The 24,045-nt window shown below is 42.9% G+C and overlaps 1 protein-coding gene across 2 annotated transcripts in view; it reads left to right on the top strand.

The window, feature by feature from the left end:
- Positions 1–24,045, top strand: part of PLCL2 (phospholipase C like 2) — a 198,011-nt gene that overhangs the window by 168,149 nt on the left and 5,817 nt on the right. The window contains exon 6 of one of the 2 annotated variants that reach the window (XM_034993994.1): positions 15,592–15,976. The exons of the other annotated variant lie outside the window; for it this stretch is intronic. Coding sequence (XP_034849885.1) covers positions 15,592–15,771 — 180 coding nt within the window. The 3' untranslated portion in view covers positions 15,772–15,976. Of the gene's footprint in view, positions 1–15,591; positions 15,977–24,045 lie in introns of those variants that run through there. 2 annotated transcript variants of the gene reach the window in all.

Genomic DNA, 24,045 nt, shown 5'->3' with positions numbered 1-24,045 from the left:
CCGAAAATGGGAGCCTGGTGCACACATTAATGAAAAACAGCTGACATAAAGTAATATACCGGATTTTAGAAATAAGTAATTGAACCAAATAGCTACCCTGAGAAAACCTATTTTCTTTTGAATTATGTTCAGGAGAGAGAATTAACACCTCAGACTTATGTTCATATGGAAACTGATGTATAGGACAGGGTAAAGGATCTTTTTAGAATTTCCAGCATATTTGCTCTAGATGGTGTTTGAGTATGGTAGAAGCTGAGCAAGGAATGGGAAAGAACTGGAAAGAGCTGTGTGTCACTTTCATATAATGGAAGGGTTTTTTCCACTCCTGGGTGTTTCACCAGTTTTGACTTTGTTTAGGAGAATCAATGACCCCTTGGATGTGAATTTGGGTCTGAGTTGAGCTACTAGTCTTTTCCTGGCAGGAGGGAATCGGATCATTTGGATTCCTCTGACTACTTGTTCTTTGTGGTTAGTTTGGAGAGGGCGTGGTGGGCAATAGGCAGCCATGCCCTCATGGTAGACACAGAGGCTAGGGGAAGGTTTCAGATGACACTGGGTATGGAGAGAAAAGGGGAAGGAGGACAGGGAGACATGTCCAGGGAGCCCTGGAAATGTGAGGCCAGACAGGAATTTCCTGCGGTGCTTAGAAATGCAGTTTCCTGAGCCCCACCTCAGAATCTGGGTCAGAATCTCTAGGGGTAGAACGTAGGAATCTGCTTGTTTAACAAGTTCCTTGGGAGATTCTGAGGTACCCTAAAAAGTGGAGTACCTCTGCCCTAGAATGAAATCAAAAGTATCTTCCTCCACTCATTTGAACAGTAAAGGAGGCAGGGTGACCAGTCATCCCGGGACATAGGGCTTCCCATGTGAAAATCAGGACAGTCCTGGGCAAACCAGGAGATGATTGGTCACCCGGCATGGAGGCCTCCTGCCATAAATTCCTTTCATCTATGGACATGCTTCCCAGTTTTTATGAATTTTTGCTTGCTTTGTTTAGTTTTGCAATTTTAAGAATTGCTTTAAAATACAGAAATGAACAAAGAAGAAATGTTAGCTGTGAATACCACATCCAGAGTTATCTACAGTTGATACGTTGGCATATTTACTTCTAGACATTTTTTATTTTGAATAAAAATCATTCGTTTGTTTTTGTAAATGCATCTTCATTATAAGGAGACTTTTTTAATGTAGAAAAGATTTAAAAGTTTTAAAATGACTTCAAATCCTCTGAGAAATAACTCTTATTAAATGTATGTGACCTTATTTTAGGAACCATTTTAGATTTATATGGATGGATGGATGGATGGATAGATGGACGGATGGATGGATGGATGGATGGATGGAGATACATTTTATTGATTCTGAATCATACTTCTTTTTTCTATTTTTCACATCTTTGAAATTGGCCTGTGTCTTATAGTCCATGGCATCTGTGCACTATACCGTAGTTCAGTTGGCAATGATTTTCTTTCTTGATGGTACCTCTGACAAGAACTGGTGTCTCAGATATTATGAAATAAGGTACGCCAGTAGACAGAATCCTACTAGAATTACTCTTCTTAATTTTTTAAAAAAGTACTAAGTTTTCCTTAATTTAACAGAAGAAAAGTAAACCATAAAGAAGCTAAAAGAATCTCTTTACAGGAAATAAAGATCTCTCACTGTAAAGATTGTTCAGCAATTCATTTAGCTTCTTTCATTTAGCATAATGCTTTGGATATTCATCCAGTTTGAGGTGTGTTTCAGCAATCCATTCCTTTTTATTGATGAACAGTATTCTGTTTGCTGGCTGTGTGACTCTTTGTTCATACACTCCCTAGTTGCTGGGCGTTTGGGTTGTTTTCAGTTTCTAGCTATTGTGAATAAAGCTGTAGCGAGCATTCCCATGCAGGTCTTTGTGTAGACATGTGCTTATTTTCTTGGATAAATACCTATGCGTGCAGTTGCTGGGTCATATGGTTAAATGTATGTCAGACTTTATAAGAAATTGCCAAACCACTTTCCAAACTGGCCCATGTAGTATTCCCCCCAGCAGTGTTAGGAGAGTTCTGATTATTCCACATCCATGACAACACTTGCTATTGTCAGTTTAGCCAGTCTAGGAAAGGTATAGAGGTAGAGCATCTTTTTGTTTGGATTTTTTTTTTTTTTTTTTAGCTTTTTAAACGAATTATGATGGGCCTTAGTCTGGTTTTCTTCATGTTTCTTCTGCTTAGGGTTTATTGAGATTCTTCTACATGTGGATTTATAGTTTCCATCAAATTTGGAAAATTTTTAGCCAGTTTTCTTTAAATCTTTTTTCCTGTCTTACTGTTTCTCTCCTTCTTCTGTAACTCCATTTATACATATATACTGCTTGATATCTTCCCAGAAGTGACAGACCCACTACTCATTTCTTTTTAGGTCTGTCTTTCTTTTTTAATAGTTTCTGTTAGTTCTGCATCTTCAAGCAATATTGCTGTATCTCCTGAAGTGTCTACTCTGCCATTAATCCAGCCCAGCTTCCCATTTCTCTTGTCTTCATGTTCACCATAGCCTTTATCTTCTTGGACGTAGATATTTACAGTGATTGTTTAAGAGGCCCATCACTCTGCCCCGCACATCCTAGCCACCTTGCCTCCCTGAACTCCGAACTCTGTCTCCTCAGCTCAGTGGGGCTGCTGGGCTCTGCTTGGGCTCTGCCTGGGCTCTGCCTTCCCACATCACAGCCTGGAACCCCTGCAAATAGGGAGCCAGACACCTGTTTGCATCTCTTCCCTCAGGGCTCACTGTGTTGTTGCACTGTCTGAACATCATTATTTAATATATCATGTCCAGTCTTCTCCTTGTGTGTCAGCCCTGTTCTTCACTTGTCTTGTGTCACTTTTTCATCCCACCCTCTGTGCCATCATCTGTTCTGCTCCATCAAACAGAAGTAAAAGAGAAGGACACTCAGTTTGTATCTTTCCAATTTGACTGGCTCTTAGAATTCTCAGGATTTTTATGAATTGCCACTGTGAATTCTATGAGTTTTAGAAGTTTATTAAATTGTGTCATACCCTTTTGTTTGTTTGCTGCTTGTGTTTGTGTGTATGTGTGTGTGTTTGCCAATTTTACTTTTTGCTCATTTCATCGGGAATGTGGGAAGGAAATTCTGTTAATACATCTTCCACCCACCAGCTTAATCAAGATGTTCCTCTCCCTTTATTTTCCATTTGCTAAAATACTGAACTGGTGATTATTTTTATTATTTCTATTTATTACCATTCCCAAAATGGTAGAATCTCATGGTAGAAGAGCCCTGTTTTAATTGGTCCCTTTTGGTGATAAGAAGCCGAACTTCTGCAGGCTAGCTTGCAGAGGAGAGGCGAGCGATGCTGGCTCATGGAAGGGATCATGAGAGGACAGGGAGCCCTGAGACCAGAAGCTGGGTCTGGCCTCACGGGAGTGAAGAGCAGTCAGGAAGCCCAGCAGCACCTGGGGCAGCTCTTGTCTGGGGGCCCGTGGTCATCTCTCTGTCCTTCTCCCTCTGCCAACAGCTCCTCCTGCTCACTCGTGGATTCTTCTGCTGTGTGACTTGGTCTTGTCTTGCTTTGGCCCTGACTATACCTTAGAAGTTTCTGTTCCAAGTCCTCAATCTACTTGTATTTCCTAGTTCAAGTTCCAAAGAGAGGAAATCTGATCAGCTCGCTTGTTCTTTCATTTCACATCCAGACCAGCGATCCTAAAGTTATAAGCCTCCTCTTGTATTAAGTTCTCCTTGGATCAGGTTCTCTACCTGCTTCAATCCACTGTGCCCAGAAAGGCCCTGTCACAAAATACAAAATACAGCCATCTTGACTGGCTATCTCAGTTCTCTGTTGCTGTGTAACAAACCGTGCCAAAACTAGTGATTCTGTGGGCTAGCTGAGCTCAGCTGGGTGGTTTTTCTGCTCCCTCTGGAGTTGACCAGATCATCTGTGAGGCTTGGTTCAGCCGGGAGGTCAGCTGGGCCTGGAATATCCAAGAAGGCTCCACTCCCATGGCTGGCATCTCACCAGGGATGGCTGGAATGTCCAGGTCTCTCTCTTCTCTCTCTCTCTCTTCTCTCTACGCAGTCCATCATCATTCAGTAGTCTAGCCCCAGCTTCCTTATATGGCTGTGAGATTCCAAGCTGCCTGGCTTGTCAGACCACTTCCTCCATGTTTAACTGACCAAAGCCAATCAAGGCTGCCCTCCGAGTCAAGGGAGGGGAAGTGGACTCCACCTGTTAGTGGGTGGGGTGGCACGCCTGGACGGGGATGGAAGCAGTTATGGGCAGCCGTCCTTGCAGGTAGCGTCCTGCAGTGGCAGAACCTGCAAATGAAGCATTTTGCCTTAGAGGGGTGGAGGCTTGGCCACACAACACCGTGGGGTCATCACATCCACCTTCCTGCTGCTTCCACTAGATTGCCAGCCTCCCACCGTCCTGCAGTTTTCGTTACGTTCCGCCGTACAGTAGATAGAATTGACCTCTCTGTAACTTCACTTCTTCGCACTGGTTACAGTAATACCCTCAAAGCAGCCCAGAATTATTCTATTCCCTCTTTCTCAGCATCCCTTTATACCTTTGAGAACTATCATTATCTTCTCTTCGACCTACCCAGTCCAGGTCAGACATGCTCAGCTAGGCAGATTCCAGGATGTGATGGCATCTGGTCCCCTCCCCGGTGGGTCCCTTGGTCTTCTAATGGCTCTAGTTTGTCAGTGTCCTTCATAAGATGGGGTGGCCAGAATTATCCTCATACTTTGGATACACAGTGCACTAACCACCCCAGTGTAGGACTCGTCAGTATGATTTTGTTCATAGTCTAAAAATTATCTTATTGTTATGCTGGATTTTCTAGCACCTGTGTCATATCCTCAACTCAAATGAAGCTTATTACAATCCAAGATGTTTTCCACACGAATTGCTGCCAGGCCGGCTCTCCCTGCTCTCTGCCGCCCCACCCTCAGGAGCAAGACTAAAAACTAAACCCTGAAAGCAATTAGAGATTTGTTCTCTTTAGGAACATGAGACTTCTGCCAAAAATTAATAATTAAACCAGACGGTCTTTGCACCTGGTAAGACATTCATCTTGATTTTGTTTTTACCTGAGGTGCAGTACTTACCTTGAAGACCTGAAGACTAACCTTTGTTTCTTTTCCGAAAATTATTGTGATGGTCTTTGTGCAACTCTTTTTCTTTATTGATGGTAATATCCTTTAGTTATGTTACATATAGGAGATGTTTTATGTTGCCTGTTTTCCTGAAAATCTATAATTGGCTGAAAGCCATTCCTCTATTTAGCCTGTGAAGACTCTTCAGCACAGCTCAGAAAATCAGACTACAGTAGTGTTTGTCATTAGGCGGGCTGTACTTTCTGGCCCATTTAAAACACAATAAAACCTCAGACATTGGATCCCACTAATGTGGAATTTGTGCTCTTTCAGCTAATGTTTGATTATGCAAAAGTTGTGCTTAAAAGATTAACGGTGCGAAGGAAGTGCTTGTGCATGCTGTTTTTACTAGTGTTTTCAGGAGCTTCCATGCTCATGATCCTGGCCCTGCTCATCCCTCAACATCCCCTCACTCTCTCTACACGTCAGGCACACCACCCTCCCCTCTGGTCCTGGTCCCGCTGCCTGGAACCCTTCTTGACCTCCTGTCTCTGTGCTTCAGTCCTGGCTCACTTCCACTGTCTGGAGCCTCCAGTAACCCTCACCCCAGCTCTGCCACCGGAGCCACCGGCCACCGGCTCTGTGTCAAGCGAGGTCCTCTCCCAGGGCAGGGGGCTGGCGCTCACCACCAGTGTGAAATTTAGCCCTCCCCGTGGCCATTCCCATTATCAGAGGGAGATGTCACCCCAGTTGGAGCTCAGAAAGCTTTCTAGTATAGAAATCATGCTACTAAGCCATGGCTAAGCCCCAAAGGCATCATTTATTGGAGTCATGGAGTCACGTGTGGAAGGCAGCATCCTCCACAGCCCCTTGGCCTGCTGAAATCCTTTCTTGCCCGTCTGTCGGAGCCCAACTCAGACACCACACCTCCTCCACGGTGCTGCCTGGGAGCTCCTGGGAGCCCCCCACCCTCCATCTTTGTTGAGTGAAACGTAAACTTGTTTCTGAGGTGAGAGACATCCATTCTGAATTTAAATTGCATCTTATATTTAGAAATTTAAATTAAACTTTGTATAAACCTTTGAGCACCACCATTGTGAAATTGAGGAACAGCTATCAAGGTGATGAAATAGCCAAAATATTGGCAGGGGCGAGGGGATCGAGGTGTAAGGGGGGGTCTCGGGGCCCACCCCTCTGCCTGCGTGATCCAGACACTGCATCAAAAAACTGGCACATCTCTTTGGATTAAGGGAGAAACCAGGGGTTAGGAGCCATGTTTCCAGAGCTATTCTCACACTCTCAGAGCCCCTCATCCACCTGGCCAGCACCCGGAAGCCCTTTGGGGGATCCGCAGCAGAGTCTTCCTCTGCAGAGAGATGAGGTTGTAGACAGTTCACATTCCCCTCCCTGCCAACATGCGAATGAACGTCATGGAAGCTAGAAGGACAGAAAAAATCATGAAACACTTAAAATGAATTCAATGTCCTATAGAGAAGCACGTGCCACTCTGCTCTGTTGCTCTAACTTTAGGGGACTGATGATCAGGGGATCTTTTTTCAAGTGTAAGGCTTCCTGAGACTTCAGTGGGAAGAAGGCCTTCTGTAACTCGGATCAACGTGCCGCAGCCTTCGCCGGCCGCACAGGCCTCTCGGGGAGCTGTCAGAGTATAGTGAGGCAGCTTAGAACCAGGAGCCAAGATCCCCCCAGCCCCACCGTTGTGGTGTTCACTCCCTCCTCATTCAACAACTATGGAGGGAAACCTGTATTTCTGTGCTTGTGTTTAAGCCCAGGAAGAGTGGATTGTCTGCACCGTTGGTGATATACGGAGGACATTAGAGAGGGTGGTAGACGTCCCACTTGGCTTGCTTGAAAGCGTCACATGTCACATGTGGGGCTCAGCTCTATCGTTTGGGCCCAGTGGTTGAGTTAATCCAAAAAGAAAACAGAACACACAGAGAAGAAGTTGTGTGTGTTTAAGTGTAATTTGCTGTGTAGACTCTGCCTTGTGCAAAGCCCTTAACCTCTCTATACTCTGTTTGCTCATCTGTAAAAGTGGGGATGGGAAGAGTACCTCTGGCAGAATTGAGAGACTCTCATGAGATAATCTTTGGGAAGGGCTTAATACAGTGCCTGGCACATAGCAGTCATGTTTCCTGGTCATGAGATTGTGTTAGGGTTTTGCAGTTTCGATTCCCTGGTTTGGGTTGCAGAAGATGCTCCGGTGAGAGGCGGCCGCAGCACTCTAGAGCCCCATGCAGTCGTCAACGAGTGATGATGAGGGAGGGGACGGGAGGCCTCTTGAAGACTTGCAGGGTGACAGGAAAAATAAGGGCACGTGCATTGCAAATTGCTGAGGAAGGGCCCAGCTTGCGGGTTAGTGCTAGGCTCATGCGGGGTGGCAGTCTATCTTCCTGCTGGGCCTTGGTGCTCTCTAGGTGTCTGCCCCCTGTCTCTTTGTCCCAGAGTTGGCTTCGTCTCTTGAGGGAGCAGAAGGTGTCAGTGAGGGTACCTAGAAGCTGCTATGTTCCTCTCTGTGTTCCTGAGTGGATAAGGAAGCAGGAAGGAGGCAGCCTAGTCCATTACCATCCAAGGGAACCTTCTCGGGTTGGGCAGTTTAGCCCCAGAACAACCCAAAAGTCAGTGTGGGCCCCGGACATGCTGAGGTCAAACCAGATACTGATAACTTACGTTCTTATTTGCATTAAATTAAAAAGTATTTGACTACTTTTATGCCTCCTTCAGACTCCCAAAATGGTACGAGTGTCCTCTTTTTTCTCTTCCTTCCCACTGCTTGTAATTTGGAAGAAACGTGTCTGCTAACTCCCAGGAGCAGCAGGTGGCCATCTTTGCCCACTCCAGCTCTCAGCCACGTGGCCATTGCATGGTTTGGTGGCAGAGGTCGGGGGTAGTCTTTGTGGCCATTCTGGTTCACTCACCTCAGTAGGAAGGCAACTTTGGTCTTCTCTAATAGATAGTTGGATAGAAAAAGCTTTGAAAAAAAAATAACTGAACTATAGAATCCCTGTTGTTTTAACTCTAGGCCTAAATAAAAGCAGTGAATTGTGATTGTTAATTTTAGATTCAAAAACTATGCAGCACTAACAGATGTGCCTGGAAGTATTTTTAACATATATTCAAAGCTAGGACACGTTTTGTGGTCAGACAGAAAGTTTGGTGATTGGCCGAGTGTTGAGGATGGCTGGGACGCTGGCTCTGGTGTCTGGTATCTGCCGTCGTCATTCCTTTCCCAGCTGCTCCAGCCTCCGACCTGATCTCAGGCAGCCACCGGCAGGGCCAGAAGGAACACGGGGCAGACTCTCAGCAAGAGCCGCTGGGATCCAGCCCTGCCCTTAGCTCTGTCTTTTAAAGATTATGTTCTGAGTCTAAGTAGGAACCTTAAATATTTTGACCTAAGGTTGTTATAACTCTTTGATGATGAAAACCAAATAGAATAAATTATGAAATTCAAAACAGAATGTGTGAAACCAAATAGGGTTTGAGTTTCTCAACTGGAAACATTGCGAAGCCAGTTTCGTAGGAGTCTTCAGATACCCTGTGTCAGTGGGTGGCAGTGTTTTAAATAGCCTTTGCTCTTTCGAAGTCTTCTGAAGCAATGAGATGTGAACACTGCTACAGCAAACACCATCATCACCTCTTTCGGAATTGTTCTTTACTCCCGCTGGATGCCGCAATCCCGAGATATGTCAGACATGCAGTTTTAGATGCACAGAACAAAATATAAGTAATGTGAATAAAGCTCAGCAGCTCCCCAGCCCAGGTTTAGGGCCTGTAGGGGGTCCTTTGTGTCTCCCTGGGCTAGCGGCTGAACACCTTGTCTGTCCAAGGTACGGTAATGACCTGTCTGAACTTGGGAAACAGAAGATTCAACCACATAAAGAATTCTGTTATTACCATATTGATTATCCTATACCATCTGGGGATTTTTGTATTTAAAGGCTCCATTGTCCTGTGGCAGATCTGTATAGGCTGACATGGAAAGATTGCCAAAGCATGATTTTTGATGAACAAAAAGAAAACTGAAGAATCTGATAGTTTGCTTGATTCCATTTCTGTAAAACTAAAATAAAATACCTATTCATAATATATATAAATGCAGAGGAAAATGTGCAGCATGTCTTTGGGAGGCAGCTGTGAAGGTGAAAGAGGTGACTTTCACATTTTACTCTCATTATATTCACTCAGGCTGTTTCTTGAGCCCATGTCCTATGCCTGGTGCGGTTCTGGGCCTGAAGGGGGGAGGGCTCAACAGTGGTCTGAAGACATAAAAACCCCTGTTCTCATGGAGCTCACATTTAATGGGAGAGACAGACAGTAAACAGCAACAGAGAACGTTACACGGTGGTACGCATTTGGAGAAAGCAAGTCCAGGAAGGGACAAGGAGGGCTGTGAGCAACAAGTGGTGGTCTTCATTTTGGAAAGGTGGTCAGGGAGTCAAGGCCTAAAGGAGGTGAGAGAGCAAACTGTGTGCCTTTCTGGGCAAGGGCCTGCCCTGCACAGGGAATGCTGAGTGAACCACCTTGAGGCTGGGCCAGAGAGAATCTTCTGTGTCTGAGGAGCACTTCAGGGCCCAGCGTCACAGTGGCTGAGCGAACAAGGTGGGGCAATCAAGGGGGTGAGGACAGCCCAGGGGCAGGACATATAGGGCTGTGGTAAAGGACTCTGACTCTCACTGAGTTATATGAGGAGTCACAAAAGGGTGGGGGAGATGTGTTCTGACTACATGTAATTGTATCTCTCTGGTTGTCATGTTGAGAAAAGAAAAGCAGGGTGGCCAGTTGGAAGGGCATTGTCATAAACTCAGAGAAAGGTGATGGTGGTTCAGGCTGCAGTGGTGGCAATGAGGGTGGGAAGAATTGCTGAGAACCTGTATATGTGTATGTATGTATTGATGACGGAGGCAATGGAGGCTGCTGACAAGTGGGGTGAGAGATGCAGGAAAAGGAGAGGACTCAAAGATGGTACCAGGACCTTTGGTCTAAGTCACTGCGAGAACTGAGTTGTCTTAACCTAAGAGGAGCTGGTTAGAGAAACTGGTAGGATATCTGGAACTCAGTTTTGGACATGTGAAGTCTAAGAGGACATTCCAAGTAAGCATTTTGAATGTAGACCCACTAATTTTTATTAATAAAAATATGAGAGCAGAAATCAATGAAATTGAACTCAGGAAATTGTTAGAGAAAATCAACAGGACTAATAGCTGGCTCTTTGAAAATATCATTAAAATCAGTGAGTCTCTAGCCAACCTAACTAGGAAGGAAAAACAAAAAGAGGACACAAATTACTAATATCAGAAATGAAAGAAGGGACACCACTACAGATCCCATGGGTATTAAAAGGACAATAAAATAATCTGATGAAAATTCTATTCCCACAAATTTGATAACTTAGATGAAATGGACCAATTTCTTGAAAGGCACAATCTACCAAAACTCACACAGGAAGAAATAGAATTTGAATAGACCTATTTCTATTAAAGAAGTTGAATGAACAATTATAACCCTTTTTTAAAAGATTTTATTTATTTATTTGACAGAGAGAGAGAGGGAGAGCATAAGCAGGGAGAGCAGCAGGCAGAGGGAGAAGGAGAAGCAGACGCCCCACTGAGCAAGGAGCCCAACACAGGACTCAATCCCAGGAACCTGGGATCAAGACCTGAGCCGAAGGCAGATGCCCAGCTGACTGAGCCACCCAGGCACGCCTTATTATAACCTTTTAAAACAGAAAGCACCAGTTCACATGGGTTGACTGGTGAATTCTAGCAAACATTTAAGGACGAAATCATACCAGTTTTTTCTTACAATCTCTTCCAGAAAATAGAGGCAGAGGAAATACTTTCTGATACCTTCTATGTGGCCAGCATTATCCTAATACCAAAACCAGACAAAGACATTACAAGAAAAGAAAACTACAGATCAGTATCTCTTATGAACATAGATGTAGAAATTCTCAAGAAAATATTAAAAAGTTGAATCCAGCAATGTATAAAAAGAATTATACACTATGTCCAGTGAGATTTATACCAGGTATGAAGGGTTGGTATAACAAATGAAAATCAGTTAATGTAATCCATCACATCAACAGGCTAAAGAAGAAAAATCACATGATCATCTGAATAGATGGAAAAAAAGCATTTGACAAAATCCAATGCCCATTCATGATTTTAAACAAAACAAAACAAAACAAAAACCTCTCAGCAAACTAGAAGTAGAGAAGAACTTCCTCAACTTGATAAAGAACATCTAAAAAACACCTATAACTAACATCATACTTGTGAGACCTCAAACCTTTCCCACTAAGATCTGGAACAAGGCAAGAATATCCCCTGACTCCACTGTTTTTCAACGGTGTACTAGAAGTCCTAGCTAATGCAATAAGACAAGAAAGAGAAATAAAAGGTGTACATTGGGAAGGAAGAAGTGAAACTGTCTTTGTTCACAGATGACATGATTGTCTATGTAGAAATTCCAAAAGAATTGACAAAAAACTCCTGGAACTAAAAACAATTATAGCAATATTGCAAGATACAAGGTTAGTGTATAGAAGTCCATCACTTTCCTAGATAATAACAATGAACAAGAGTAATTTGACATTAAAAACGTAACGCCAGTTATATTAGAACCTCCAAAAATGAAACACTTAGGTATAAATCTAACAAAATACGTACAAGGTCTATATGAGGAAAACTACAAAACTCTGAGGAAATATATCAAAGAAGAAATGAAAAAATGGAGAGATCTCCTATTCATGGTTAAGAAGACTCAATATTTTTAAGATGTCATTTCTTTCCAACTTGAGCTATAGATTCAACACAATCCCAATCAAAATTCCATCAGGTTATTTTGTGGATGTTGACAAGTTGATTCTAAAGTTTATATGGAGATGCAAAAGACCGAGAATAACCAACATAGTATTAAAGGAGAGGAACAAAGTCAGAGGACTGACACTACTTTGAGATTTACTATAAGTCTCCAGAAATCAAGACAGTGTGGTATTGGTGAAAGAATAGATAATTACATCAGTAGAGCAGAATAGAGAGCTCAGAAATAGACCCACATAAATACAGTCAACTGATTTTTGACTGAGGGGCAAAGGCAATACAATGGAACAAAGATATTCTTTTAAACAGTGGTGCTGAAACCACTGAACATCCACATGCAAAAATATATATATATATATACACACACACACACACACACAGACTTACACCTGCACAAAAATTAAGTTAAAACAGATTAGACATAAATATAAAATGGAAACTTATTATAAAGCTCCTGGAAGATAACATAGGAGAAAACTTAGATGACCTTGGGTACAGTGATGACTTTTTAAATCTAACACCAACAGCACAATCCATAAATGAAAGAATTCATAAGACCAGACTTCATAAGACCAGACTTTATTAAAATTAAAAATCTCTGCTCTGCAAAAGACAACAGAACAAGAAGACAAGCCACAGACCGGGAGAAAATACTTGTAAAATACACATCTGATGAACAGCTGTTGCCCAGAATATACAAAGAACTCTTAAAATTCAACAATAAGAAAATGAACAATCTGATTTAAAAATGGACAAAAGACCTGAGCAACTTTACCAAAGCAGATATGCAGATGGCAAGTAGGTATGTGAAAAGTTGTTCAATGTTAAATATTAGAAAACTGTGAATTAAAACAAAAATGAGACATCAAGGTTTGCCTATTAGAATGACCAAAATCTAAAACACTGACAGTACCAAACGCTGGTGAGGATGTGGAGCAGCAGGAACCCTCATTCACTGCTGGTGGGATGCAAAATGGCCCAGCCCTGGTGGAAGACAGTATGGCAGTGTCTTACAAAACTAAACATACTGTATGATACATCAGTCACACTCCTTTCGGTATCTACCAAAATGAATCAAAGACTTACGCCACGCAAAATTTTGCACATGGATGCTTATAGCAGCTGTATTAATAATTGCCAAAACTTGGTCATAACTGAGATGTCCTTCAGTAGGTGAATGGGCAAATAACCTGTGGTACATCCAGCATTAAAAACAAATGAGCTATCAAGCCATAAAAGACATGGAGGAAAGTTAAATGCATAATAATACTAAGGGAAAGAAGCCCATCTGAAAAGGCTACATGCTATATGACATTCTGGAAAAGGTGAAACTATTGAGTTAGTAAAAAGATCAGTGGTTGCCAGGGATTCGGGGGAAGGGAGGGATGAGTAGGTGGAGCACAGAGGATTTTGAGGGCAGTGAAACTTACTCTGTGTGATACTGTAATGGGTGGATACAGGTCATTAGACATTTGTCCAAACCTGTAGAATGTACACCACCAGGAGTGAGCCGTAATGTAAACTACGGACTTTTAGTGATAACAATGTGCAGTGTAGGCTCATCGGTTACAACGAACGGATGTACCACGGTGGGGCAGGGTGTCAGTCGTGGAGGCCGTTGTGCCTGTTGTGGGAATGGGGGCATGTGGGCTGCCTCTGTACTTACTGCTCGCTTCTGCTGTAAATCTAGAACTGCTCTAAAAAATAAAGTTATTAATTTTAAAAAGCAATGTTTGGGACTTCAAAGCACAAATGGAGTATCTAGTTACAATCTATTATCCATAAATGTATGTAGCAATCCCACATGTGAGGGCAAATACACTCTTTTAACAAGAAATTGTATTTTAGGCACAATATGCTATATTATATGCAAAGACCTTACTGCTTGTAATATCTCAGTATATGAATCCAGTGACTAGTAAGAATGAATAAAAAATGAAGTTCCTTCAATTAAACTAAGCAGTGGAACATCTATTTATAGTTACTAATTAAAGGTCTTTGTAAAGCAGGAAAATCATGAACAGTAAGTGGTAAACAGCAAACCATTCTGTGGATTCTGGCCTCCGAGTAGCTTAAAATTACATTGCAATTTGGTCTCACCAGAGACTGAGATTTGATTATAGTCCAGCTGCTGCCAAGCTAATTCCTTACCTGTTACCCTTGGCAGCTGACCCCCAGCTTTTGTTGTATGGGAGTACTTTAATGGAGATGCACATTGGGAGTCAGTTAAAAAAAAAAAACAAAACAGAAAGGGAGGAAGAAGGGATAGTACCAAGAACGTAAGTATGACAAAGAAAAAGCCAAACTATGGAAGGATGATAAAGAGAATAATAGAATAAATTTAGAGCCTGAGGGGAGGAAAAAAAAAGAGCAAACAAGAAAAATAAGAAGAGAAGGTAATAGAGTAAGTAGAAAGACTATTAATGGAAGGCGATTAAAGGTAAGAAGGAAAAACAACAAAAGACCAAAGTGGGAAAGTTGGAATTTCCAGTGGAGCACCACATCATTTCTCCTAACCAGTAATCTTAATGATTGGCTGATAATATGGGCAGTTTCAACCCCCAGGGATATTTGACAACATCCGCAGACATTTGGGTTGTCACAGCTGAGGGTGTGCTACTGGTCTCTAGTGGATAAAAGCCAGGGACGCTGCTAACCAGCCTAAGATGCACAAGACAGCCCCCCCCCCCCCCCCAGCAAAAGAATGCTCTGGTCAAAATGTCAAGAGTGATGAGGCTGACAGACTCCCAGTGACTTCGGTCTATCCCATTGTGTTTTGACCTGTATGTGGTGAGACTGCATATATGTCAAATTGATGGCCACACCCTATAAAAGAAATTAAAATTTGGCTAAGAAAGTTTATCCAAAGCAGAGAATCCCTTCCTTCCTTCCTTCTCTAGCAAATAGTCAGTGAAAACCTGCTGTGTGCCTATCTGCCAAAGCTTGCCTCCAAAGCACATCTTTATAAATGGAGAACAGACTCAGGGTGGTCACGGGGCTAGGGATGGTGGGGGGAACGGAGATGGGTGTGACTATGGCGTCATCGTACCGGGGAGACCTTTGTGGCGGCAGATGAGCTCTGTGTGTTGGTTGCAGTGGTGGTTACGTGAATCCCCCATGGGAGGAAGTGACACAGAGCTGTACACACGCCTTCTACCTGTGTCAGCTGCCTGGTTTGGATCTTGGACTATAGTTAGGTAAGATGGAACCGTTGGGAGAAATTCGGGAAAAAGTATATACGACCTCTCTGTACTATATTTGTGTCCTTCTATGAATTTATACTTACTTCAGAATGAAAAGCCAAAAATAAAGCAAACCTTAAAAGGGAAAAACCAAGATGGGCCAAACAATTTAGCAAAAGATATAATTCTAACCAGGGTAGACAGCAGTGGACCACACACACGGAATTCTGTTCAGATTGATAAATAGAAAGGACTGAAGAGGCAGCACACTCTTGGAGTTTGGTGTGGAAAACTGGGAAAACAAACTTTTCTTTAATTAAAATTGACCTATTCGGATGCAGAGCCAGTATCAAATAATATATCTGTCCTCTTGCGGCATCAAAATATTTCTGTTTCAGTGGAAGACCTATAATGTCAGACTGCAGCAAGAAGTCCTGTCACACCTAACATTTAATTGCGTGTCTTGTTACAGGGACAAGCGGATCTTTTGAAATACGCTAAGAACGAGACTTTGGAGAACCTGAAACAAATCCATTATGCTGCTCTTTCATGTGGGCTGAATAAACCAGGCACAGAAAATGCCGACGTTCAGAAGCCGCGCCGGAGCCTGGAAGTCATACCTGAAAAAGCAAATGACGAAACTGGAGATTGAAGGAATTTTCTAGAAACCATTATGGAGTTTATAACTCTAGGACCAATTGTAGTCAAATGGGACATTTGCTTTGCACTCACTAATGAAAATAATACTTGGGATTTTAAAGCACAACTGGAATAGCTAATTACAGTCTATTAAAACTGTGAATGTATGTAGCAATTCTGCGTGTGAAGGCAAATAAACTCTTTAACAAGAAATTATATTCCTGGCCAAAATATGCTATATTTGTATACAAAGACATCCTAACAGTTCCAGTGTGAACAACAAGACTATTCGCTCTAGTTCCACGAGGGAAAAAAAAAAAAATATTTTCCCTGGCTGAAAACAATTTCTTGAGACAGAAATGGATTGTATTGTCAAAAGTAGTATTTATTGGAGAGAAACCTAATCTACGCCTTTTGTTTTTAGATGATTGCCAGAGTCTCTGGGTTATAGATGATTTTGGTGGCATGCCTGCTGAGCCATAATTACTAGGGAGAATGTAAGTGGACAGATGCCCCGAGTCCGCAGGGGCCCTGGAGAGCCATCGAGTACAAGGAGAACATACAGGACTGAAGCTCCCCGGCTGAAGATGCACACTGGGTAGCCATGCGATGGAACGGCAACCTGTCTGGAAGCCACACACTGTAAATAGTTTTTCATTGTATGAAGTAGTGTTCACATTAAAGAGATGTTTTATGATATTTCTCCAGTAGCAGTACCTGCATTTCATGAAAGTTTAACTTTCAAAATTTCTAGTGAAAAATATTCTACACTCCAGAGTAGCCAGTTGTTAAACAGCTTAGTCACAAATGAGTTGCTTGTGTGGTATTAACAGATTTGCCTCGAGGAAAGTGTTCACGACTCTGCCCCAGGGCAGCTGACTGCTGGTACCGCGAACCCGGCCCCCTCCCTCCGCTTCGGTGGTTCTCACTGTCCCGGAAACAGTGCCCGCAACCATGTGGAGAGGACCCCAGAGGCAGTGAGAGGGGCAGGGGCACTCGGAGCTGCCCTGGGCCAGGTGGGATTTTAAGCCAAGCCTCTATTTTCTAACTGAGTGACACCGTGCTATTTTTGAAAAGATAACCGGACACTGCAGCCTAATTACCACTGCTCCCAAACCCAACTTGCTTTCAGATTTTGGAAGAGTAAAAGCTACCTAAATCTTCAGCAACCCTTCTTGATTTGCGCATTTTCTTTTCGGTGGTTCAGGTCTGGGAGCCAGATTAAGTATGAGGAATCTGCTACGTCCTCACTGTTAGGAAGATGCTCAGGCTGATATGTTTAATTTATTTCTGCCCAGACTCCTAAATATCCTCTTTAAAAACACTTTCTCTGCTCCGTTCTTGTCATTTGCATTCTAGTAGCGTGCCTAAGTTAAGGTATGCATCTCCACTGGCTCTCGGCTAGATATAATTCCAGTTAGAAAACTAAACCTATCTGTTACTTGAATAATAGCACGGTTCCCTGCACACACCAGCAAACAGCCGGCCGGTAGCTTTGGCTCTTAGCTCAGAGAGGAACTCTAGCCTGAGGTAGAGGAAAAGGAAAGGGAAAAGAGCAAAGAATTAAAAGTAGTTTAATAGAATGAGAAATAAAACAATGTATAATTTAGACTAATGTTAGCAATCCTTGAACTTAGCTGGCAAGTAAATAGCAATATTCCACTTAAAGTGAAATCCAGAAGTAATAAAAAAAATGCTCTTAAAATATAACAAAATTGGAACAAATGCTACATTTATAGCCATGGCGGGCGTTAATCGAAGACGTGACTTGAATGAGTGAGAGCAAGGCACCTGTGATTTGCTGTAGTTCTTCCAGGTGCGGAGTCAACAACTTTAGGACCGAAGGAGTCCGAGATGATTGTGTCTGACACTGTTTCCCGGATGCAGGAGTTGCAGACAAGAACGATACAATGCACTGCCCCGTGTCACAAAGTCTGATGGCGCAGGGTTGGCGCTGCACCTAGCCCTGGATTTACCCCACCTTCCCTTGATTAAGAAAAAGATCAGCCTTCTTTTGATCCATCTTTTCAAAGGAAGTGGCCACGTGATGGGGAAAAGGCCGCACACTTGTTGAGGAGTAGCTCCCAAAGCTGCCCTGTGCCTCCTGTCTGCCTAGCCCCTGCCCAGTGAGGCCCTCCCACTTCGGTCAGATGGCGGCTTCAGTTGGGAGCACACGTTCATGGCTAACTGAGCCACTTACGGTCTTCCGTCCCGCATTCAGACTGAAGAGGGAACCGTTTGTCACATGGCCAAGGGCCAAGGTTATGATTTATGATCTTTGTAAGCAGTTTTATAAGGGACTAACTGGCCTGCTCTGAACTGAACTTGTGGGGGCCTTATTCTAACCCCACTGGTCAAACAAAAGTGCGTCATGCTCCTGAGTTCATAAATTGTGGCGACATTGGGGTGACATGCTGGCTCCCCTCTGTTATCTACATTCCTTAAATGAGGGGATCTCCCCATAAGTCTCTTATTGTAAATACAAATAATGCCCTTTAGTTTGACTAATGCCTACATTACTCACACTGTCCACACAGGCTGTGTGTCATCCCCTGATGCACAGACTATGGCAAATGCCTGGTCAGTTCATTGGGAAATGAGACATCCCACAGGCAACAGGCAAGCAGAGTGGAGTGCCAGGTTCCCAGCAGCTGCGTGGAGTACCTGTCCATGGAGTAGATCCCGAGGCATCTGCTTGTCCGATGGATCCTCTGTTACTTGAGCCATTGCAGGTGTTGGTCTCTTCTCTGCTTTCAGCCACTACAGCTTCTGAACAGTGGGAAAGAAAGCCTCTAAGCCCCAAATGCTCAACCCCTCCATCTCAGGGTGCACGTGGCCTGGCAGTCTGGACCCGGGTAGAGTCCCTCCCCAGCTGGGTGGCCTGCATCCTAGGGAGGATGCTCTCCACCTGCGTGGAGGTGGGGCCATTGAGCCCTGGCTGGGGAGAGTCGTCCGGCTTGCAGTCTTTATCATGTGGCCTCATTTGATATATTGAATACTTTGCACTGAATCTTTAATCAAGGGTTGAAACAAAGAATGCAAATTTGAACCTAGTCAACAGCATCGCTCCCCTGAGCATCACCCACTGAGTGAGAAAACCCAGGCTCAATTTCTCTCTACCATTTTCAGTAGCTGCTCATGCCTGAACTAGGGCTTGATCTGAGCAGACCTAACATCTACCATGAGTTGGAAGAGTTTTCTATTTGTTATGTTTGACAGTGAGACCCTTTGTTGGGGTGGTGTGCCAATGGCTGTGTTTGGGGACTTTGCATATGTCATTTCATCCTCTCAACAACCGCAAGGAATTTATCCAATATTATAGGTGAAGAAATGATGACTTTAGCCAAGGTCACAGACTGCTCAAGTCAGGATTTGAACCCAGATCTGCCTGCTCTGAAGTCTGTGTCCCCAAGCATTATATCTATACTCTTCTGAATTCCAAATATATATTTCTCCTCTAAACTACAAGGTGGGTACTATGTCATAAAGAATAATAAGGTAATTGACATTTTATTCCTCTTTTACACTGAACATGAACTCCCTAGAAGCCACTGAGATTTACTCAGTCTGATTTTATTGAGCACATTTTAGACACTAGGGATCACCATGAAAAAAAGCAGACATGGTTCCAACCCCTGTGGAGCTCACAGTTTGGTTTTGAGGAGCAGGAGACATTAATCCAAATAATTACAAAGATATAATTAGAACCCTGTTGAGGGCAATGAAGGGGCACCCTGGGCTCACATCCTAGCTGAGTACTGAGGGGAAGTGTTCTCAACCTTCCTTGCTTCTGTAACTCAAGGACTGAAAAAAAATCCTGCTTTCCTGCACAGGATTCTTGTGAGGACTGAGTCAGATGGTGTTTATAAGGTGCCTGGCTCGCAGTGGACTTGTATTATTACCATTAGTTATTCTTGAAAGGCGGGGCCATGAGAGTATAAACAGGAGCCTCACCCTCTTGAGAAGATGGACTGAATATCTATTGCTCTGAAACACAACCCTCAGAACTTAAAACAGTCATTATATCTTTTGTGGTTCTGTGCGTTGGCTGGGCTCACTTCAGTGGTTCTTGCTTGGGGTCTATCATGCAGTTGCTAGCAGATGTCAGCTGGGGCCGCAGTCACCGGAATGGCTACCCATGCAAGATGGCTGCCTCACAGGGTCTTGGCAGGGCACTGGACCGGGCTGTCAACAAGGGCGTCTGCATGTGGTCTCTCCATGTGACTTGGACTTACTATAGCAGGGCACTGGGTTCCAAGAGTGAGCATTCCAGAAAACCCGCATGGAAGCTGCAGGTCTTCTTGAGACTTCTGGAGCCTATCCTTCTGAGGCTACAGCATTCTGCTATATTCTGTTGTTCAAGTATGTCATTTAAGTCTGCCCAGGTTTAAGGGGGTGGAGAAATCAACTCCCTCTCTTGAGAGGGGAGTGGCAAGGTCATGTTGCAGAAGAGGATATGGGATAGGACATAGTAAGACCACCTTTGGAAGACACAAGCTACCACAGAAGATTCCCTGAGAAAGTGGTACTTTAGCTGAGACCCGAAGGCAAAAATGGTCAGGGGAGGGTGAAGCACTTCAGGCAATTTAGGCAGGGAAGCCAGCATGTTGCAAAAGCCAGTGATAGGAGGGAGGGTGGCATGCTTGAGGGCTCAAAGAAGCAGAGTGAGACCGGGGTGCAGACAATGAGTGGGGAATGAGTGGTCAGGGTGCTGGATGGAGCCCATCATGAAGGGCTCTGGAGGCCTTGTCAGGGATTTTGGTTTTGTCTTCCTAAAAAGCTGGTGCCAGACATTTAGCTTTATTATATTTAATCCACCTTTTATTGGTTTTATTTAATTACAAAAGAAATATATGCTCCTTGTTACCAAAAAGGTCAAATGCTAAAGAATGTAAATTTAAAAGTGCCCATGTCCCTCACACTGCCCATCTCCTGCTCCCCATGGGAAATGGTTTGGCCAGTTCCTCCTTACATGGGGATGTTCAGATGTCACCAACAACATAAGTTCCCACTTTTGCTATCGAGAAAAGATAGAACTTTAAGGATCACAGAAATTGTAGAATTGAGTATTTAAGAAGTAAAGCTATGGCCTGGAGAGTGATGAATAGCAATTCGATTTTGTGAACTACAATAATTTTGCATTTTATCAAAGCCACAAATATGAGGTAGAAAAGAAATTAACAACTTATGTGAAATATGACCATTAGAATTTATAGGAACAAATGTCTTCCCTCTAAAAAGATTTTTTAGGGACACCTGGGTGGCTCAGTCAGGTGAGTGTCTGCCTTCGGCTCAGGTCATGATCCCAGGGTCCTGCGATCGAGTCCCGTATCAGGCTCCTTACTCAGTGGGGAGCCTGCTTCTCCCTCTGCCTGCTTCTCCCCCTGCTTGTGCTCTCTCTCTCCCTCTCTCTCTTTCTGACAAATAAATAATATCTTTAAAAAAATAAAAATAAAATGATTTTTATTTTAAAAAATCACAAAAATTATTTGGGAATGGATTGTTGTGGCCATTGAGATTGATTATAGGTTGAGATGAGCATTCTGGACACATAGTAAAATATGATATAGATAATGAATAGTCAAAGCATTCAATAAGTATAATATGAAGAGTAAAACCCTCCTTGCATGTCCCCCTAACCTCAGTGCCAAGCACTTGTCATGCTTAATCATTTCTGGTTTTGATTCTTCTGGTAATTGTCTCCCAAACTCTAGACCAATGCTATCCAAAGAACTTTCTATGATGATGGAAACATCTATATCTGCTATCTAATGCAATAGCCATTAGCCACATGTGGCTATAAATTTAAATTTAAATTAATAAAAACTCAATGAAATAAAAAAATTGGTTTCTCAGTCACCCTAGCCACATTTCAGTCATTCCATTGCTCCCTGTGGCTAGCAGCTACCATAATGGACAGAGTGGCTATAGAGATTATGCTCATCACTCTGCTTCTGCTTTATCAACTTTAAAAGATCTGTGACTTCACACGAAGGAAAATGAAAAATACAGCTAACTTCACTGCTTCTCTTTGCCCTCCCTTCATTCCCAAGCCCTGCTAGGAGCATTTTAGTTTTAGTGCTGTTGGTTTATCATGAGAGCTTTTAGTAGTATACTTTGTAGTGTTTCTCGATACAGTATAAAGTATTGAGACTGACTATCATACTTTGATCCACCACCATGGTAGGTCAGGATATTAGAGTTCTCCCCTGTTTCCCTCCACGACACCTGCACTCAGAGCTGCCAACCAGCACATCGCTACTTGTCCCATTGGCAAGGTCTCTGGATAGCATTATATTCTATCCTGGAACTAAAACCTTCTCATGCTTTCTTTCAGATTGGTTCTGAGATTAAATAACCAGCCTTTATAACATTATAATTTCATAAGAATTAATTTGTTATGAAATAGTGTGACTCAACCTTCCTAGAAGGAGACAGCTGGGCTCCCAGGCCACCAAACCTGTACTGTTCAAGGTGAATGGAACCAACTTCTGCTACCAGCCAAGACAGAAGAATGGGGAACAGATTTGCCTTCCTGCATAAAACAACACAGACCCAGAAAACAGTGGTTTTCAAGACACTGGACCTCAAGCACAGAAAGAGAGTGATCCCTTAGAGAAAGGGAGCAGACGAGCTGGGCCTTGTGATTACCTTGAGAGAGCTTGCAGGCCTTGTGCCAGGACGGGAAGTGAGGCAGAGCCTAGGAGTCGCTCTCCCCTCGCCCCCAAGTCCAGGAAGGGGAGCTGAGAGACCCAGGAGATCAAGCTGGCTAGAGTTTGTGGGACAAGGTGCTGGAGGGGGAGAGCTGCACAGACAGAGAACAGAGACCTGCAGATGATCGTGTTCAGCACGGTGCCTATTAGCACAAATGAGAACACTCCCCGAGGCAAGAGAACCACTCAGTCATTACGACAGCATTTCTCAACCTTTAAAGGTTATTAACCCCCAAACAAGTCATTTGTTTAGACATTTTTTCACAATCATTCTCTCCCATGAAATTTAATACCACACATATAAATGTATATCTGCATATTTATGTATTATGTATTGTATATGTATTTGTATTTTTTGTAATTATGTATTGTATGCATAGATGTGTGTGTGTGTGTTGTGTACTAGACCCCAAAAGGTAAAATTTGCAACATCTGGTACTCAAAAGAGTTACATGGCATGCAAAGAAGCAGAAAATTATAACCTATATGAGGAGAAAAATCCATGAACGAAAACCAACCCAGAACTGACACAGATGTTAAAATAAGCAGAAAAAAGTATTAAAACACTTATATCAGCTGTATTCCTTATGTTCAAGAAATCAAGCAGTTGCATGGATGATAGAGAAAAGACCAAGATTGGAATTCTAGAGATGGAAACATCAATGTGTAAATGAAAGCGACAATGGATGGGATTAATGGCAGATTAGACTTTGCAAAAGAAAAAAAATTAGTGCACAGGTGGGAGGATGGGTTAGCCTGGTGATGGGTATTGAGGAGGGCACATTCTGCATGGAGCACTGGGTGTTATGCACAACAATGAATCATGGAACACTACATCTAAAACTAATGATGTAATGTATGGTGATTAACATAAGAATAAAAAATTTTAAAAAAAATTTAGTGCACTTAGAAACATCATAATAAAAACTCTCCAATTTAAAACACACGGAAGAAAAAAAAAGAAAGTAAAGCAAAACAAAGCAAATGAACAGAGCATCTGCGAGCTGTGGGATAGCAGCAGGTGGCTTAATATGTGTGTCACTGGGGAGTGCCCAAAGGCGAGGAGAAAGTGGGAAGGACAAAAAACGACACTGAAAATATAAGGGTCAAACTTTGTGTACAATTGACAAGTGCTTTAAGCCCACAGATGCACGAATCTCAACAAACCCCAAGCACAAGACACATGAAGAAAACTACACTATGGCACACCAGAATCAGATTGCTCGAAGCCCACGGTGATAAAGGGGAAAACCTTAAAAGCAACCGGAGAGGAAAAGACTTAAGATAGAGAAGAACAAAAATGAGGGGGACAGCAGGTGTTGCAGGTGGCAGCAATGCAAATGAGAAGTTAGGGGAGCAACATCTGTAAAGGACTGCCTGACAGAAAAGCAGCTGGCTCCCTTGATTTCTATGCCTGGCAAAAATATCTTCCAAAAAAGGCAAAATAAAACTTTTTTCATGTGTACAAAAGCTAAAACAATTCATTACCAACAGACCCACACTACGAGATATCACTTTTTTTTAAAGATTTATTTATTTATTTATTTATTTATTTATTTATTTATTTATTTATT

Source organism: Mirounga leonina, unplaced genomic scaffold (genome assembly GCF_011800145.1).
Source record: "Mirounga leonina isolate KUSES-001 unplaced genomic scaffold, KU_Mleo_1.0 Mir_115, whole genome shotgun sequence".
NCBI lineage: Eukaryota > Metazoa > Chordata > Mammalia > Carnivora > Phocidae > Mirounga > Mirounga leonina.
Note: the sequence above shows the minus strand (reverse complement) of the source record. Positions and strands in the feature narration are given on the sequence as shown.